The sequence below is a fragment of the Gracilinanus agilis genome, chromosome 6 (genome assembly GCF_016433145.1).
Source record: "Gracilinanus agilis isolate LMUSP501 chromosome 6, AgileGrace, whole genome shotgun sequence".
In the NCBI taxonomy this organism is placed as follows: domain Eukaryota; kingdom Metazoa; phylum Chordata; class Mammalia; order Didelphimorphia; family Didelphidae; genus Gracilinanus; species Gracilinanus agilis.
Window position 1 is genome coordinate 291,819,263 of NC_058135.1, and position 12,722 is coordinate 291,831,984.

The following is a 12,722-nucleotide window of genomic DNA, read 5'->3' on the forward strand; positions in this document are numbered from 1 at the left end:
AGATAGATAGATAGATAGATAGATAGATAGATAGATAGATAGATAGATAGATAGATAGATAGATAGCTCGATCCCTGGTCTCCCATCCAATTCACTTTTCTTCTTGGCATATTGGAACATTTGTATTAACTAATGATTAAATTCATGATTTCTTTTTTAGTTGCTAGAGATTTGTTGTTCTGGGTTCATGGAGTTCTGTCCAGTGTGAAGATGGGATTAACTCTCCCCTGCCTACTTTTATATTTAATCACCAGAAGCATATATACCCCCACTTTATGCTTAAGTGGGGGGAAGTCCTCAACCCACATACTAAAGTGGGTGACAACTCAGAAATGACTGACTGCCCCCCTGGGCAGTCCTAAGAAAATTTATAAACTACAATTGGTCCACGTAAAATAAAAGGAAGGCACAGGAAGTGATGCAAAGAAGGGTCTTTAAAAGTAGTTGCAACTTCCTGTGACTAACTACCTCTTTCTCCCCTTCAAACTTAGCCTTGGAGGAGTTCCAGCTTGGGACCTCAGACTGCTTCTGGTACAACTGCTCTTGGATCTTCTCTTTGGATTGCCATGTGGGTGAGTGAAAAGTACTGACTCTTTTCCTGGCTCCTGAAGGGACTAGCTTCCAGAGAGGCCCCCTGTCTTGGAGGAGGCCTCATGGCTGGAACCCTTGCTTTATTCACCACTGGCTCTTCTGACCCATGGTCGTCCAGTGGAGAGGACCTGATTTGAACTGGGCCGGAGTAATTATCTAGTGTGATAGGATAGATACCTTCTCTACCTTCTCTCTCATTTTTCTACATTTTTCTACTTTTTTTCTCTTCTACTTCTCATTTTCTACATTTTTCTACTTTCTCTCTTTCCCCCTCTATTTTACAAATAAATACTACTAAAAAGTCATTTGACTTGAGATATATTAATTTTGGTGACCACATTCTCATATATTTAGTCCAACCTTAATTTTTAACCCTTATACCAGGTAGAATGGAGGCACTTTGAGGGTGACGACTTCTTGCATCCTTGGCACCCGGCACAATGCCCTGAATTCCACCATCATCATAGCTAACATTTCTATAGCACCTGCTATTTGCCAGGCACTGTGCTAGGCTCTTTACAAACATTTCATTGAATCCTCCCAACAACTCTGGAAAGAAGGTGCTATTATTATCCCCATTTTACAAAGAAGGGAACTGAGGCAAATCACGCTTGTGTGACTGCATATAGCCCAGGCTCAACAGATGCTTGAATTAAATTGAGGCTGAGAACTCCCTCCCTGCCCCTGCCACCCCTGCCCTCGCCACAGAGAGGGCTTTTAGACTCACCGCAGTTACGCACGTAATAGAGGGTATGGTTCATTTCATACAAGTACCCATTGAGGAAGAAGATCATGGGCCCCTGGGCACAGGCAAAACTGAGCTGCAGGAAAGGAGAGTGAGGTTGAGGGATAGAAGGGGTGGCCACATGATCCTGAGTCATGCCCACCTCCCAGCCTGTGTGTGAGCCCCACAACCAGCCTTCTAGGGGTATGTGATATTTAGAGCTAGAAAGGCCCTTTGAGGCCTGCAAGTACAACTCCCCTTTTCAGAGTGACCCAAAGAGGTCAAGCCACTTGCCCAAGCTCACAAAGATAGAGCTAAGACCCTATGCCAGGCTCTTCCTCTACCCCACCCTGTTAACTTCTCGAAGTAGGGCGATACCCAACAATCCTGCCCCTGCTCCCAAAGCTATTTAATGTTCCAAGGGGGTGCATGGAGGAAGGGGTGAAAGTATTGCTTTTCTTCACAGCCTAGGAGGTTGGGCTTTCAGGTATTATTATTCCCATTTTATAGCTGAGGAAACTGAGGCTGAGGGCAATGAAGTGACCCCAGGATTAAAGAATCCCAGATTTAAAGTCACAAGAAATTTTTCATAGTGCCCACCAATTCTAAAGCTCCCATAACAGCTACCATTTCTGTAGCATTTCTACAACCCTTTAAAATTTGCAAAATGTCTTACATTAATTAGATCATTTAAATCTCACAACAACCCTTAGGGGTGGTAGGTTTTGTAGGCATAATTATCACCATTTTACAGAAGAGGAAACTGAGGCTTCTGGAGATGGGATGATTTGCTCACAATCATACAGCTACTGTGAGAGGCCGACTGAGTCCTAGTCTCTCCAAACCCAGAAGCACCCTCTTTACTGTCATCCTCAAAAGGCCAAGTACCACCACCAGACCCTGGACAATGGGGATTTTGGAGGGGAGAGTGATGTTCTCAGTGCCTCCCCCCAGTCCAAGCACTGCCCCAGGCTGGAAGCTTCCCCAGGTCCTTCCCAGCCTGTGTGCCCAACTCTGCCCATGCTCACATGGAAGAAGCTATAGAAGATGGTCTGGAAGATAACAAGATAGGGGGTGTGGGCCCCCCTTGGGGGCCGCTTCTGCTCTTCCACATGCTCCTCCTTGTAATTCACGTACTCGTAGTATTTCTGCGACATCCTGCCAGGGAACACGGGGCATTGGCACCTCACCCAGTGGGCTTTCCTGGGAGCTGTCCAGCTAGTCCCAACTTCTCCTCTACAACCCTGATCTTTCCACTCCATCTTGCGCCACTCCCTGCAAGCGTGCTCTCAATTCCTGCCAAACTGGACATCTCACTTCTTCTGACACATCTGGAACTTTCCCCCTTCAGAGCGCCCCCACTCGCTGTGCTCTGTGCCTGGATGCCCAGGATGTACCTGTTACCTCAACTCAGTGGCTGACGTCAACTCAGTGGCTGACCTCAACTCAATGGCTGACGTCAACTCAATGGCTGACATCGACTCAGACACTGAATAAGCATCTCCTCTGCACACTCGCCGATAGAGAGACGGCCCCCATGCTTCAAATACCCCTAGGCTCACTCTTACACTGTCCCATGAGAGGACAGAGTGTGGACACAGAGAAGCCAGTTCTTTGCTATTGACTCTTTGTGGCAAAATAATAGAATTATTTCCTAAGGGGTCGAGCATGAACAGCTTGGTGAAGGCCAGAAAAGGTTTCCTAGAGCAAGTGGCCCCTGGGCTGGCTTTGAAATAAGTCAGAGACTCAACAGGGCAGAAGAGAGGAGGGAGGGCATTCCACACATGGGAGGACAGCCTGTGCCAAGGCCAAGACCCAGCCCCACAAACTGACTTCAGATGCCACCTCTCCCAGGAAGCCTCCCCTGACTTCCAGGGTCCAGAAAGAGCTCCCCTCCCCAAGATCGCATCACCAGCACTGGGTGGGAATGTCTCGAGTACACTTAATATGAGTATTACCTGATCCCCTTCGAGCCTATAAATCTGCCCCCGTCAGTGCCCAGCATAAGGCTTTGTAGCCACAACCCATCAATGTTTGTGGAACTGAACTTCCCTAAATCCCCATTTTCAGGTTAAAGAACAGAACTTGCCTCCTTTCCCTTACAAGCCTGGCCTCCAGGCTCTCTAAGCAGTGCCCACGATGACCCTGGCACCACCACCCAGCCCTGGGACTATGGGACTGCCCTGCCCCCGACCACCCCTGGTCAGCTGGCCCCTGCTCACCGGGTGATGTAGTTCCCTAGGGAGGCCCAGAGGGGCACAATGGCCACACCCAGGGCAACGGAAGAGGGCACCAGTGTGTAGTATCGCTCCCAGTAGTTGGTGGAGACAAAGAGGGCATAGATGCCCACAGCCAGGAACATCACCCACTTGGTGCCAAAGAACCTGCCAAGGAAGCCTTGCTGAGTGAGACCTCCTCCCGATCAGAGGGAGAATCCCAGACCCTCCGGGCTGGCAAGGGCTTCTTCTGACACCACCAAGGCCAAGCCAGACCTGGCAGCGCCTCTCCAGCCCATGCCTTCCAGCCTGGGTCACCTCCTGAGTTGGTCCCCATTTAGCAGCAGCCTGCCCTCAACACCTCAAACATCCCCTCATACCCCCAAATCTCTGGATCACTAATATTGCCCACAGGAGGCATCAAGGACCAGGAAAAAGAACAGTGACTCTGGATACCAAGGACCTGGGTTCAAATCCCACCTCTGGCTCTTATGCCTTGTGGAACATTGGGCAAGGCCCACTTAACTGTCTTTGCTCATCTGCAAAATGGAAGGATTAGACTTGGTGTCTCTGAAGTAGGTCTGGGGTCCGAGGCACCTGTGACCTCAGGACCTTCTCCATTAGAGACAGTAAGTGACGGGAGGGCAGGCGGCAAAAAGTCAGCCTCAACTTAAGCACTGGATCTGAATTCTAGTCTCAACTCTGCTTCTAACAGACTGTGTGGCCTTAGGTAGGGCCCTTCCCTTCTCTGGCCTGTCTCCCAAATGGTAAAACCAGGAGGTTGATCCCTGCAGGCTCATCTAGCCCTAAGATGTTGTTACTCTCTGTCTCCCTTAGGGTGGGGAGGTCAGACTGCAGGGAAGGGCTTCCCATTGCAGGAGGTCCCTGAACTGAGTTCGGGAAGACCCCAGGGATCCCCAGAGGTAGCTCTAAAGAGGGGAGCATCTCCTGGCCTGGGACAACCCCAGAAAAGGTAAAGAGCTCGCCCAGCCCAAGCTCCTCATTTGACAGATGAGAACCGAAGCCGAGAGGACCCATCAGGGGAGAAGATAGGCCGAGGGAGGGGTTCCTGTCTGCTCCCCGATGCCTCCCCCAAGGGTGGGAGCAGAGGCCCCCCCCACCTGATGAGCACAGGCGTGTAGAGCAGGGCCACCACCGGGGTGACGTTGATGCCCATCAGCATCTTGTCGTCGATGTCGGGGAGCCCCATGCTCCCATATTTCACCTCTCGGTAGGTCTCATCGTAGTGGAGGATCATCTGCATCTCCAGGAGCCCTGCGGGGATGGGGGAGCACTTAGGCCAGGGCCCAGACAGCTGCACCCAGGCCAAAGCCCCAGCCCATGAGCCCCAAAGCCCAGCCCCACCTTCCTCCCAGCTTCCCTTGGGTTGCTCTCAGAGCCTAGCCGTGGTCTACGGGCTGGGGTACAGCATAGAACCTCTTTGCCCCTGGGCGGCTGGGCAGGAAGGAAGGGCTAGGGAGGACGGACATCACTCACCAACAGCACCCTGGGAGCTGGGCCCTAGCTATAGTCTGGGGTGACAACACAGGCACAAATTACTGCAGGACCCAGAAAGAGGGAGTCAGGACAGCAGGGGCAGGGTAGACAAAGGGGCTGGGCTGGGGGGTGGCAATGCCCAGGTTCTAAGCACTGGCTCACTCTAGAACCTTGTGCAGGTCCTTTCCCTTTTCTCATCAGTAAAAAGAGGAGCCTGGACCTTATTTTCTCTGTAGTCCCTCCCAGCTCCGACATTCCATGTTCTAGGTTCTAAGGTCCCTCCCAGCTCTGACATTCCATGACCTAGTTTCTAAGGTCCCTCCCAACTCTGACATTCCATGACCTAGTTTCTAAGGTCCCTCTCAGCTCTGACATTCCATGTTCTAGGTTCTAAGGTCCCTCCCAGCTCTGACATTCCATGTTCTAGGTTCTAAGGTCCCTCCCAGCTCTGACATTCCATGACCTAGTTTCTAAGGCCTCTCCCAGCTCTGACATTCCATGTTCTAGGTTCTAAGGTCCCTCCCAGCTCTGACATTCCATGTTCTAAAGCATCCCCCAGCTCTGACATTCTATCTTCTCTGTGCTAAGCTCCCTCTCAGCTGTGACATTTCCTGTCCTCATTTCTAAGGTCGCTCCGATGCTGACCTTCTCTATTCTGTGGCCTAAGGTTCCCCCAGACTCTGGGTTCTGCATTCTCTCCCACATATCTGGCATTCTCTGTTCTAAGGTTCTTCCCTCCACTGAGGTTTTACGCTCAGGCCTGCAGAACGTCTGGGTCCTGGGCTCCCAGCCCGTCCTGGGTCCAGGCAGCCCCACCCAAGGTGGCCGTGGCCAAGTAGTGGGGGCTAAGGGAGGGGGAAGGGAGGCCCCCACTGCTCCGCCTGTGGCCGTCTCACCTCCTGCAGCTGCTGAGGGAGAGGAAGTGGAACCAGAGCTCGAAGCCGGGTTCCAGGGCTGCCCAGGGCCTGCTTCCTCTTCTGGGCATGAGAAGTGGAGGGGAAATGACTCAGTGGGAGCCTGAGAATCCTCACTCGGGCGCAGCTGGGAAGCCCAGGGTGGCAGATGCCATCTCGGTTCTAATAATAGCAGCCCCTTCTGTCCCCCTAGACCTATGGGCCTGTCTGGATGGCAAAGCCTGCTCTCACTGGTGCTGGCCAGGACCCACCAAGAGTCAGCCTCAGGAGGCTTTGACAGTGCAGGAAACCGAAACTTAAAAAGGAGAAGTGACTTGCCCAAGGCCACTCGGGCAGTGCTGCAGCCTGGCTGGAGCCCAGCCCTGTTGCCTTCCAGACAGGCTCCTTCCCTGCAAGATCCTCAGCCTAGGAGGCAGCTCTAGAACCCAGGAGAGGGTGGCTTGGCCAAGGTGTGCAGGGGGGGCCCTGGAGGCCCAGCTGGTCTATGTGGTCCTCGAACTTGGCCCCAGAGCCGCTGCCTTGGCTGGTGGTGGGGCCTGGCCAAAGGGAGGAGCCGGAGAGCTTGCTTTCTCCCCCACGTCGGGGCTGAGTGACCGGAGGGCACCGACACTGGACTAGCCTATGCGGGCCGGCCCTGGCCCAGTCTCGGGGACTCCCCAGGCCTGGAGTCTGCTGGCCAGCCACTGGCCGGGGGGAGCAGCCGCCCCAGGGGCTGGGGGGGAAGAGGAGGGAGGCAGAATTCTGGGGCCGCTCCTAGCGGAGGGACCAGGCGGCGGGTGGTCAAGGACACGCCTCTGGGGCCTGGAGCCTGGAGCCTGGGGCCGGGAGAGGAAAGGGCGCCAGGGAGGGCCAGCCCAAGCGCTGGAAGGGTCCCAGGGGTCCTCTCAGCCCACCAGATCGTTTTATAAATGAGGAAACTGAGGCCCGAGCGAGTCTCCAGACTCGCCCAGGGAGCAGGCAGGGGAGGAGGGCTTAGCCTGCGGGTCTGCGGGCGCCTCTTACCCAGGTACACGCTGTAGGTGAGCATCGCCCCGAGGCTGGCAGCCACCACGTTCTTGATCACGCCGAGTCTCTTCCTGCGGTAGTACCGGTGCTCCTCCTCCTCCTCGTTGTAGTCCGGATAGGCGCCCACAAACTCGTCCAGCTGCGGGGCACCAGCACAAGGGGCTGGGACGGGCCCGAGAGGAGGCCGAGCCCGGGGGGTCCCGGAGCCGGCGCGCCACCACACCCTCTCCCCCTGGCTGCCCGCGGCCTTGACAGATAGAGAAACTGAGGCCCAGAAGCGGCCCGAATGGAGATGGGGCTGGAGCCTGGGTCCTCTGACCCCCTGCCCGGCCGCCCCTCCCAGTCATCCCGGCGCCCCTCGCCCCCTCCTCTCCTCTCCCGCCACTGGCCTGGGCCGCCCCAGTACCTCGGGGCCCTCCGGCAGGACCCCGTCGGGGCCCCCGGCTCCGGCCTCCTCCCCCGAAGGGCCCAAGGCTCCCGCCACCGGGTACAGCGCAGGCTCAGCCTCCATGGCCGGAGAGGGGAGGGCTCGGGGCGGCCGCGCTCCAACAGGCAGAGGGAGGATCTCCCGACGTCCAGCCCCGGACCCCAAGCGGACCCCAAGCCCGCGCAGGCCGAGCGCTCCGGGATCTCCGCGGTCTCCCCGCCTCCAGTCAGACCGCCCCGGGCAGGAGGCGGGGCCGGGAACCAGGAACCAGGAACCACAAGCGCCCCGGACTGCACTCGCGGCCGGGATCCCCAAACCCGGGGGAAGAGGCGACTGCCTGGTCCGGGAGGAGCCTTGAGGACCGCCCAGCCCCCAGGCGTCCGCATTCTGGCCAGTCCTCTCGTTGGACAGATGGGGAAACTGAGCCCCAGAGAGGTGGAGTCTCGCCCCCGCCGCGGCCTCCCCGGCGGTCCGTGGGATTCCCCGCCAGGCCTCTAGGCCAGTCCATTCAGCCAGCCAGCATCACGGGCAGGCCGGAAGCTGGAGACAGACCCAAAGTCCGAGAGGGCAGTGTGGGGCGGTGGGGAGCGCGCTGGGCGCGTCTAGGCAGAGCCCGCTTCAGATTTCACTTTTGCTGCCTCCCCTTAGGGTGCCCCTCCCGCCCCCTGCCCGGAGCTGGGTCCGTCCAGTCCGATGGCATTGGTCCTGCCTCAGTTGGCTCCTGTGTAAATGGGGATCGTGTGGCCCCTCCCAGGGTCGGGGTGAGAATCCAGCGAGATCCTGTTTGGGAAGCGCTTTGCAAACGGGAAAGCGCTCCGCACACGCGAGTTATTCGTAATAAAGCTTGGAAGGGGATTCCTTCTTATCTGTCCGTCCGTCGGGGGCGGGCAGGGGCCCCGCAGCTCTCCATCCTGACCAGGCAGTCCGGCAGGCTCCCAGGGAGGACAAGCGCTTGGAGATCGTCTAGTCCGAGCCCTTCATGGACAGATAGGGGTGTGATGGGGCCGAGGTAGCAAAGCTGGGAAGGCAGCAGTCGGGATTCGAACCCGCGGCCTCTGCTTTGCCTGAAATGCTCCGAGATTAGGAGCCTGGAGAGAAATAGAAGAGAAAGGGGGCAGAATCCCGGCGGCCCCTGCGGCTCCCGGACTCCCGGGCCATTTACGTTGATATACCCGGGCCTCGGCCGACGCCTCCCCCCGCGCACGGCGGTGGGCTGCCGCCTGGGCTAGACGGACTGAATTTGAATCCGGGTCCCCAGACTCCAAAGTGATCCCGCTCCAATACAGTGCGACACCGCTTCTGGGTCCCGCATTCCCTCGGCAGGGCCTGGGATGCTGGTCCCTGGAACCCGAGGTTTATGGAAGGAAGGCTGCAGGAAGCAGGGCAGAGCGCTGGGGGCGCTCCTGTCTTTTCCGGGGTTCCTGGAGCTCTTTTGGTTCTGCAGCGCCGCTTTTAAGCCCTTATCTTCCGCTTTGGAATCAGCCCTCCGAGGCCCAAGAGCCATAAAGCGCTAGGCAGCGGGGTTAAGTGACTTGCCCAGGGTCACCCAGCTGGGAAGTGTCTGAGGCCAGATTTGAACCCAGGACCTCCTGTCTCTAGGCCTGACTCTCAATCCACTGAGCCACCCAGCTGCCCCGCCTCATCCCACCCTCAATACTTTATTAAAAACAATGTAGCTTGTACGACTGAGCAGCTGGGAAAGGCTGGCCCACTCAGGGCTGGACAGCGACCCCAGGCGCTCCCGGGGTCTGCTGCTGGCCCTGAGGCACTCCGGCGCAGACTTGATTGGGGGGCTTCTCTCCGTGCCCTGTGACCGAGGCGGAAAGATGTTGGGCCGATGCCCGCCTCTAACTGAAGAAGGTTAAAAAGAAACGATTTTTAAAGGCAGGAAGAAACATCCAAAGACTTCGGAGCATCCAGGTGGCATCCTGCCTGCCTGCCTGCCTGCTTAGCGACATCCGTGTGAATTTCAGGTCGTAAATATCACAGCCCTCCCCCCCCCCCAAGTCATTCTCTGCTTAGTCAGTTCGTTCCTAGGAATTCCCAGATATCAATCTGGGAAGTGCCATAAACAGAGTATTAGGACTGGAGTCCCGAAGACCACAGTTCAAATCAGGTCTCAGACTCTTACTGGCCATGTGACCTTGGGCAAAGCACTCCACCTGTTTGCCTCAATTGACTCCTAAAATATATGATGATATACATGATAATTCTGTTGCTAATTGACTGACTATTGATGATCTATTCAGAGATATGTGATAATACACTGAGAATTGATTGCATATTGATAATATTTCATATATTGCTATAACATACACCATATCATATATGATATATAGACAGCTGATTTCTAAATTATATATTATATGTCATACAATATACAATTATATCATATATCAATAATATGTGATTATATATTGATATAGGATGTGTTGACAATTGATAATCCTGGAGAAGCTGTTTTCTCAGGCTACATTTGTTGGGAACAAGTTTACCTTTATTTAGGAATCCCTGTTGAGCCATGTTTTCTTTTGCCTTGCTTTCTGTCCCAATTTAACATTTTGCTTTTGTTTTTAAACCCTTACGCTAAAGCAGAAGGGCAAGAGCTAGGCAATTAGGGTTAAGTGACTCATCCAGGGTCATATAGCTAAGAACAGTCTGAGACCAGATTTGAACTCAGATCCTTCCAATTCCAGGGCTGCTGCTCTAACCACTGTGCTACAAGCTGCCGTTTTGCTTTCTTAATTTTCTTCTTGGTCTGTCACAATTCAGACGCCCTTAGAAAGCGCCTGGGTCTCTGAGCGAGGACTGCACAATCCCAGGGGTTTCCTCATTTCATGTAGCCACATCACTATGTCTTCAACAACAACCACAGAAAGTCATGTGCCACTCCCAGCCCCTTCTTTTCATAAAATAACCTACAAAGTGGTGGTGAGGCTGGCATATTGTGCCCCTTGTCCAGATGCCCCATTAAATAACGCAAATTAGACCTCATTGGTGTCTACTATATTCAACAATGAGTCTGGGAGCAGCTGGGTGGCTCAATGGTTAGAGAGCCAGGCCTAGAGACAGGAGGTCCTGGGTTCAAATCGGACCCCAGACACTTCCTAGCTGGGTGACCCTGGGCAAGTCACTTAACCCCATTCCCTGCTCTTCTGCCTTAGAACCAATACACAATAGTGATTCTAAGACAGAAGGTAAGAAATAATGTCTGCTTCAATCACTAATATCTGGAGAAAACATAGGAAGTACCTGAGGTCACATTTGAACCCAAGACTTCCCATCTCCAGGGCTGACTCTTTATCCACTTTTCCAGTTCATTTTATACTTGAGGAAACTGAGGCAAACAGAGCTAAGTGACTTAGACAGCCAGGAAGTGTCTGAGACCTGTTCATTCTGCTTAGTTCCACAATGACTCTTCTTTCTTTTCTCTTCACTACCATCACCATAGGGGCAGGTGGCGAAGAGGATAGAGCACTAGGCGGGGAATCAGGAAGACTCATCTTCCCCAGATACTAACTAGCTGTGTGACCCTGGGCAAGTCACTTAACCCCGTTTGCCTTAGTTTCCTCATCTGTAAAATGAGTTGGAGAAGGAAATGGCAAACAGTGCAGTATCTTTGCCAAGAAAACCTCAAATAGGGTCGCAAGTTGGACATAACTGAACAACAACCAAAAGAAAAGCCCGAGGCACAACAGCCATCCTTATTCTCTTTTCTCTCCCACACTCCCACCCCATTAAGAAAACAAACTAGCCTTTGTCACAAGTGAGCAGAGCCAGGCAAAACAAAGGCACCCTTTATTCCCCAATGGATAAATGGTCAAAGGATCTGAACAGACAAAGTTTTTGGATGAAGAATCCAAAGCTCTCTGTAGCCAGATGAAAAAAATGCTCTAAATTATTACTGATGAGAGAAGCACAACCCAGATAACACCTCGCACCTATCAGATTGGCTAAAATGACAAATTCTAGGGTGTGGAAAAATGGGGATGCTGATACATTATTGGTGGAACTGTCAAATGATCCAACCATTTTGGAGAACAAGCTGGAATTGTGCCCAAAGAGTTATCATTTTGAGTATTCCCTTTGACCCAGTTCCCAAGGTGATCAAGGAAAAAGGAAAAGAACCCGGATGTTCTAAGACATTTACAGCTGCTTTCTGTCTTAGCAAAGAGCTGAAATTGAGGGGATGTCCATCAATTGGGAATGGCTGAACAAGTTGTGGCATAGGATTGTGATGCAATACTACTGCACAGTAAGAAATGATGAGCAGGTTAATTAAAAAAAAAATACAGAGAGGGCAGTTGGGTGGCTCAGTGAATTGAGAGCCAGACCCAGAGACGGGAGGTCCTGGGTTCAAATCCATCCTCAGACACTTCCCAGCTGTGTGACCCTGGGCAAGTCACTTGACCCCCATTGCCCACCTTTACCCCTCTTCCACCTAGGAGCCAATACACAGAAGTTAAGGGTTTTAAAAAAAAATAATAATAATAATAAATGGAAAAACATGAAGGTATAAAGAGTGAAAAGCACAGAGCTAAGAGAACATTATATCCAGTATCAGAAATATTGTTTGAAGGATAATGCTGGATGTTTGTAGAGAAAAAATGATAAATAGGACCAGATGTAATATGGCTTTATAGAAACATACACACACATATATATAATTTTGCCCAAATATATCTTATCTAGCATGGGACAGGGAAGGGGGGGGGACCCTGGGAAGTTTAACGTAACCCCAAAAATAATTAGTTAATTAAAAAACATCAATAATAAACCACACGTTGTATGTCTCCCTCCCCAATTTGGAAAACTCTTGCATATTAGGTGCATTATAATCATCCAAAATACCTACCAGAGCTCAGCACGGGACCTGACACATAGTAGGTGTGTTAATAAATGCTAGCTGAGTATCTAGCTGCCCTTCCCCACACTGAACACCAACCGATACAGCCCATCGTTCCGTGGAAGGCGGGTTACATCAGGGACTCCTCTTGGATCTTAATGGATTTGGGAGAGCCAAGTTGAGACTAACCCGATTGTTCAGTTCCCTTAGCTGGGCCACAGCTTGTTCAAAGGTTGTTTTTCTTCTGCCGGAAGATTACCGCTAGCAGACCTAGAAAACCTGAATCCAAGAACCGCTGGGCAACGGTGTGGAGAAGACGTCACAGGATTGTTTGAAGGTAACGGTGATGCCCTGTAATTGCAAACCCAAGTGGCATTGCATAGTGGGGAGCCCGAGTGGCATTGCATAACGGGGAGCCCGAGTGGCGTTGTATAATGGGGAGCCCGAGTGGCGTTGCATAACGGGGAGCCCAAGTGGCGTTGCATAACGGGGAGCCCGAGTA

The 12,722-nt window shown here is 53.0% G+C and overlaps 1 protein-coding gene across 1 annotated transcript in view; it reads right to left on the reverse strand.

The window, feature by feature from the left end:
- Positions 1–7,458, reverse strand: part of UNC93B1 (unc-93 homolog B1, TLR signaling regulator) — a 14,025-nt gene extending 6,567 nt beyond the window's left edge. Inside the window, exons 1-6 of the mRNA XM_044680475.1 lie at positions 7,354–7,458; positions 6,945–7,086; positions 4,653–4,806; positions 3,538–3,699; positions 2,344–2,473; positions 1,319–1,412 (exon numbers count right to left, since the gene is read on the reverse strand). Coding sequence (XP_044536410.1) covers positions 1,319–1,412; positions 2,344–2,473; positions 3,538–3,699; positions 4,653–4,806; positions 6,945–7,086; positions 7,354–7,458 — 787 coding nt within the window. The remainder of the gene's footprint in view (positions 1–1,318; positions 1,413–2,343; positions 2,474–3,537; positions 3,700–4,652; positions 4,807–6,944; positions 7,087–7,353) is intronic.
- Between the last annotated feature and the right edge of the window lie 5,264 nt (positions 7,459–12,722).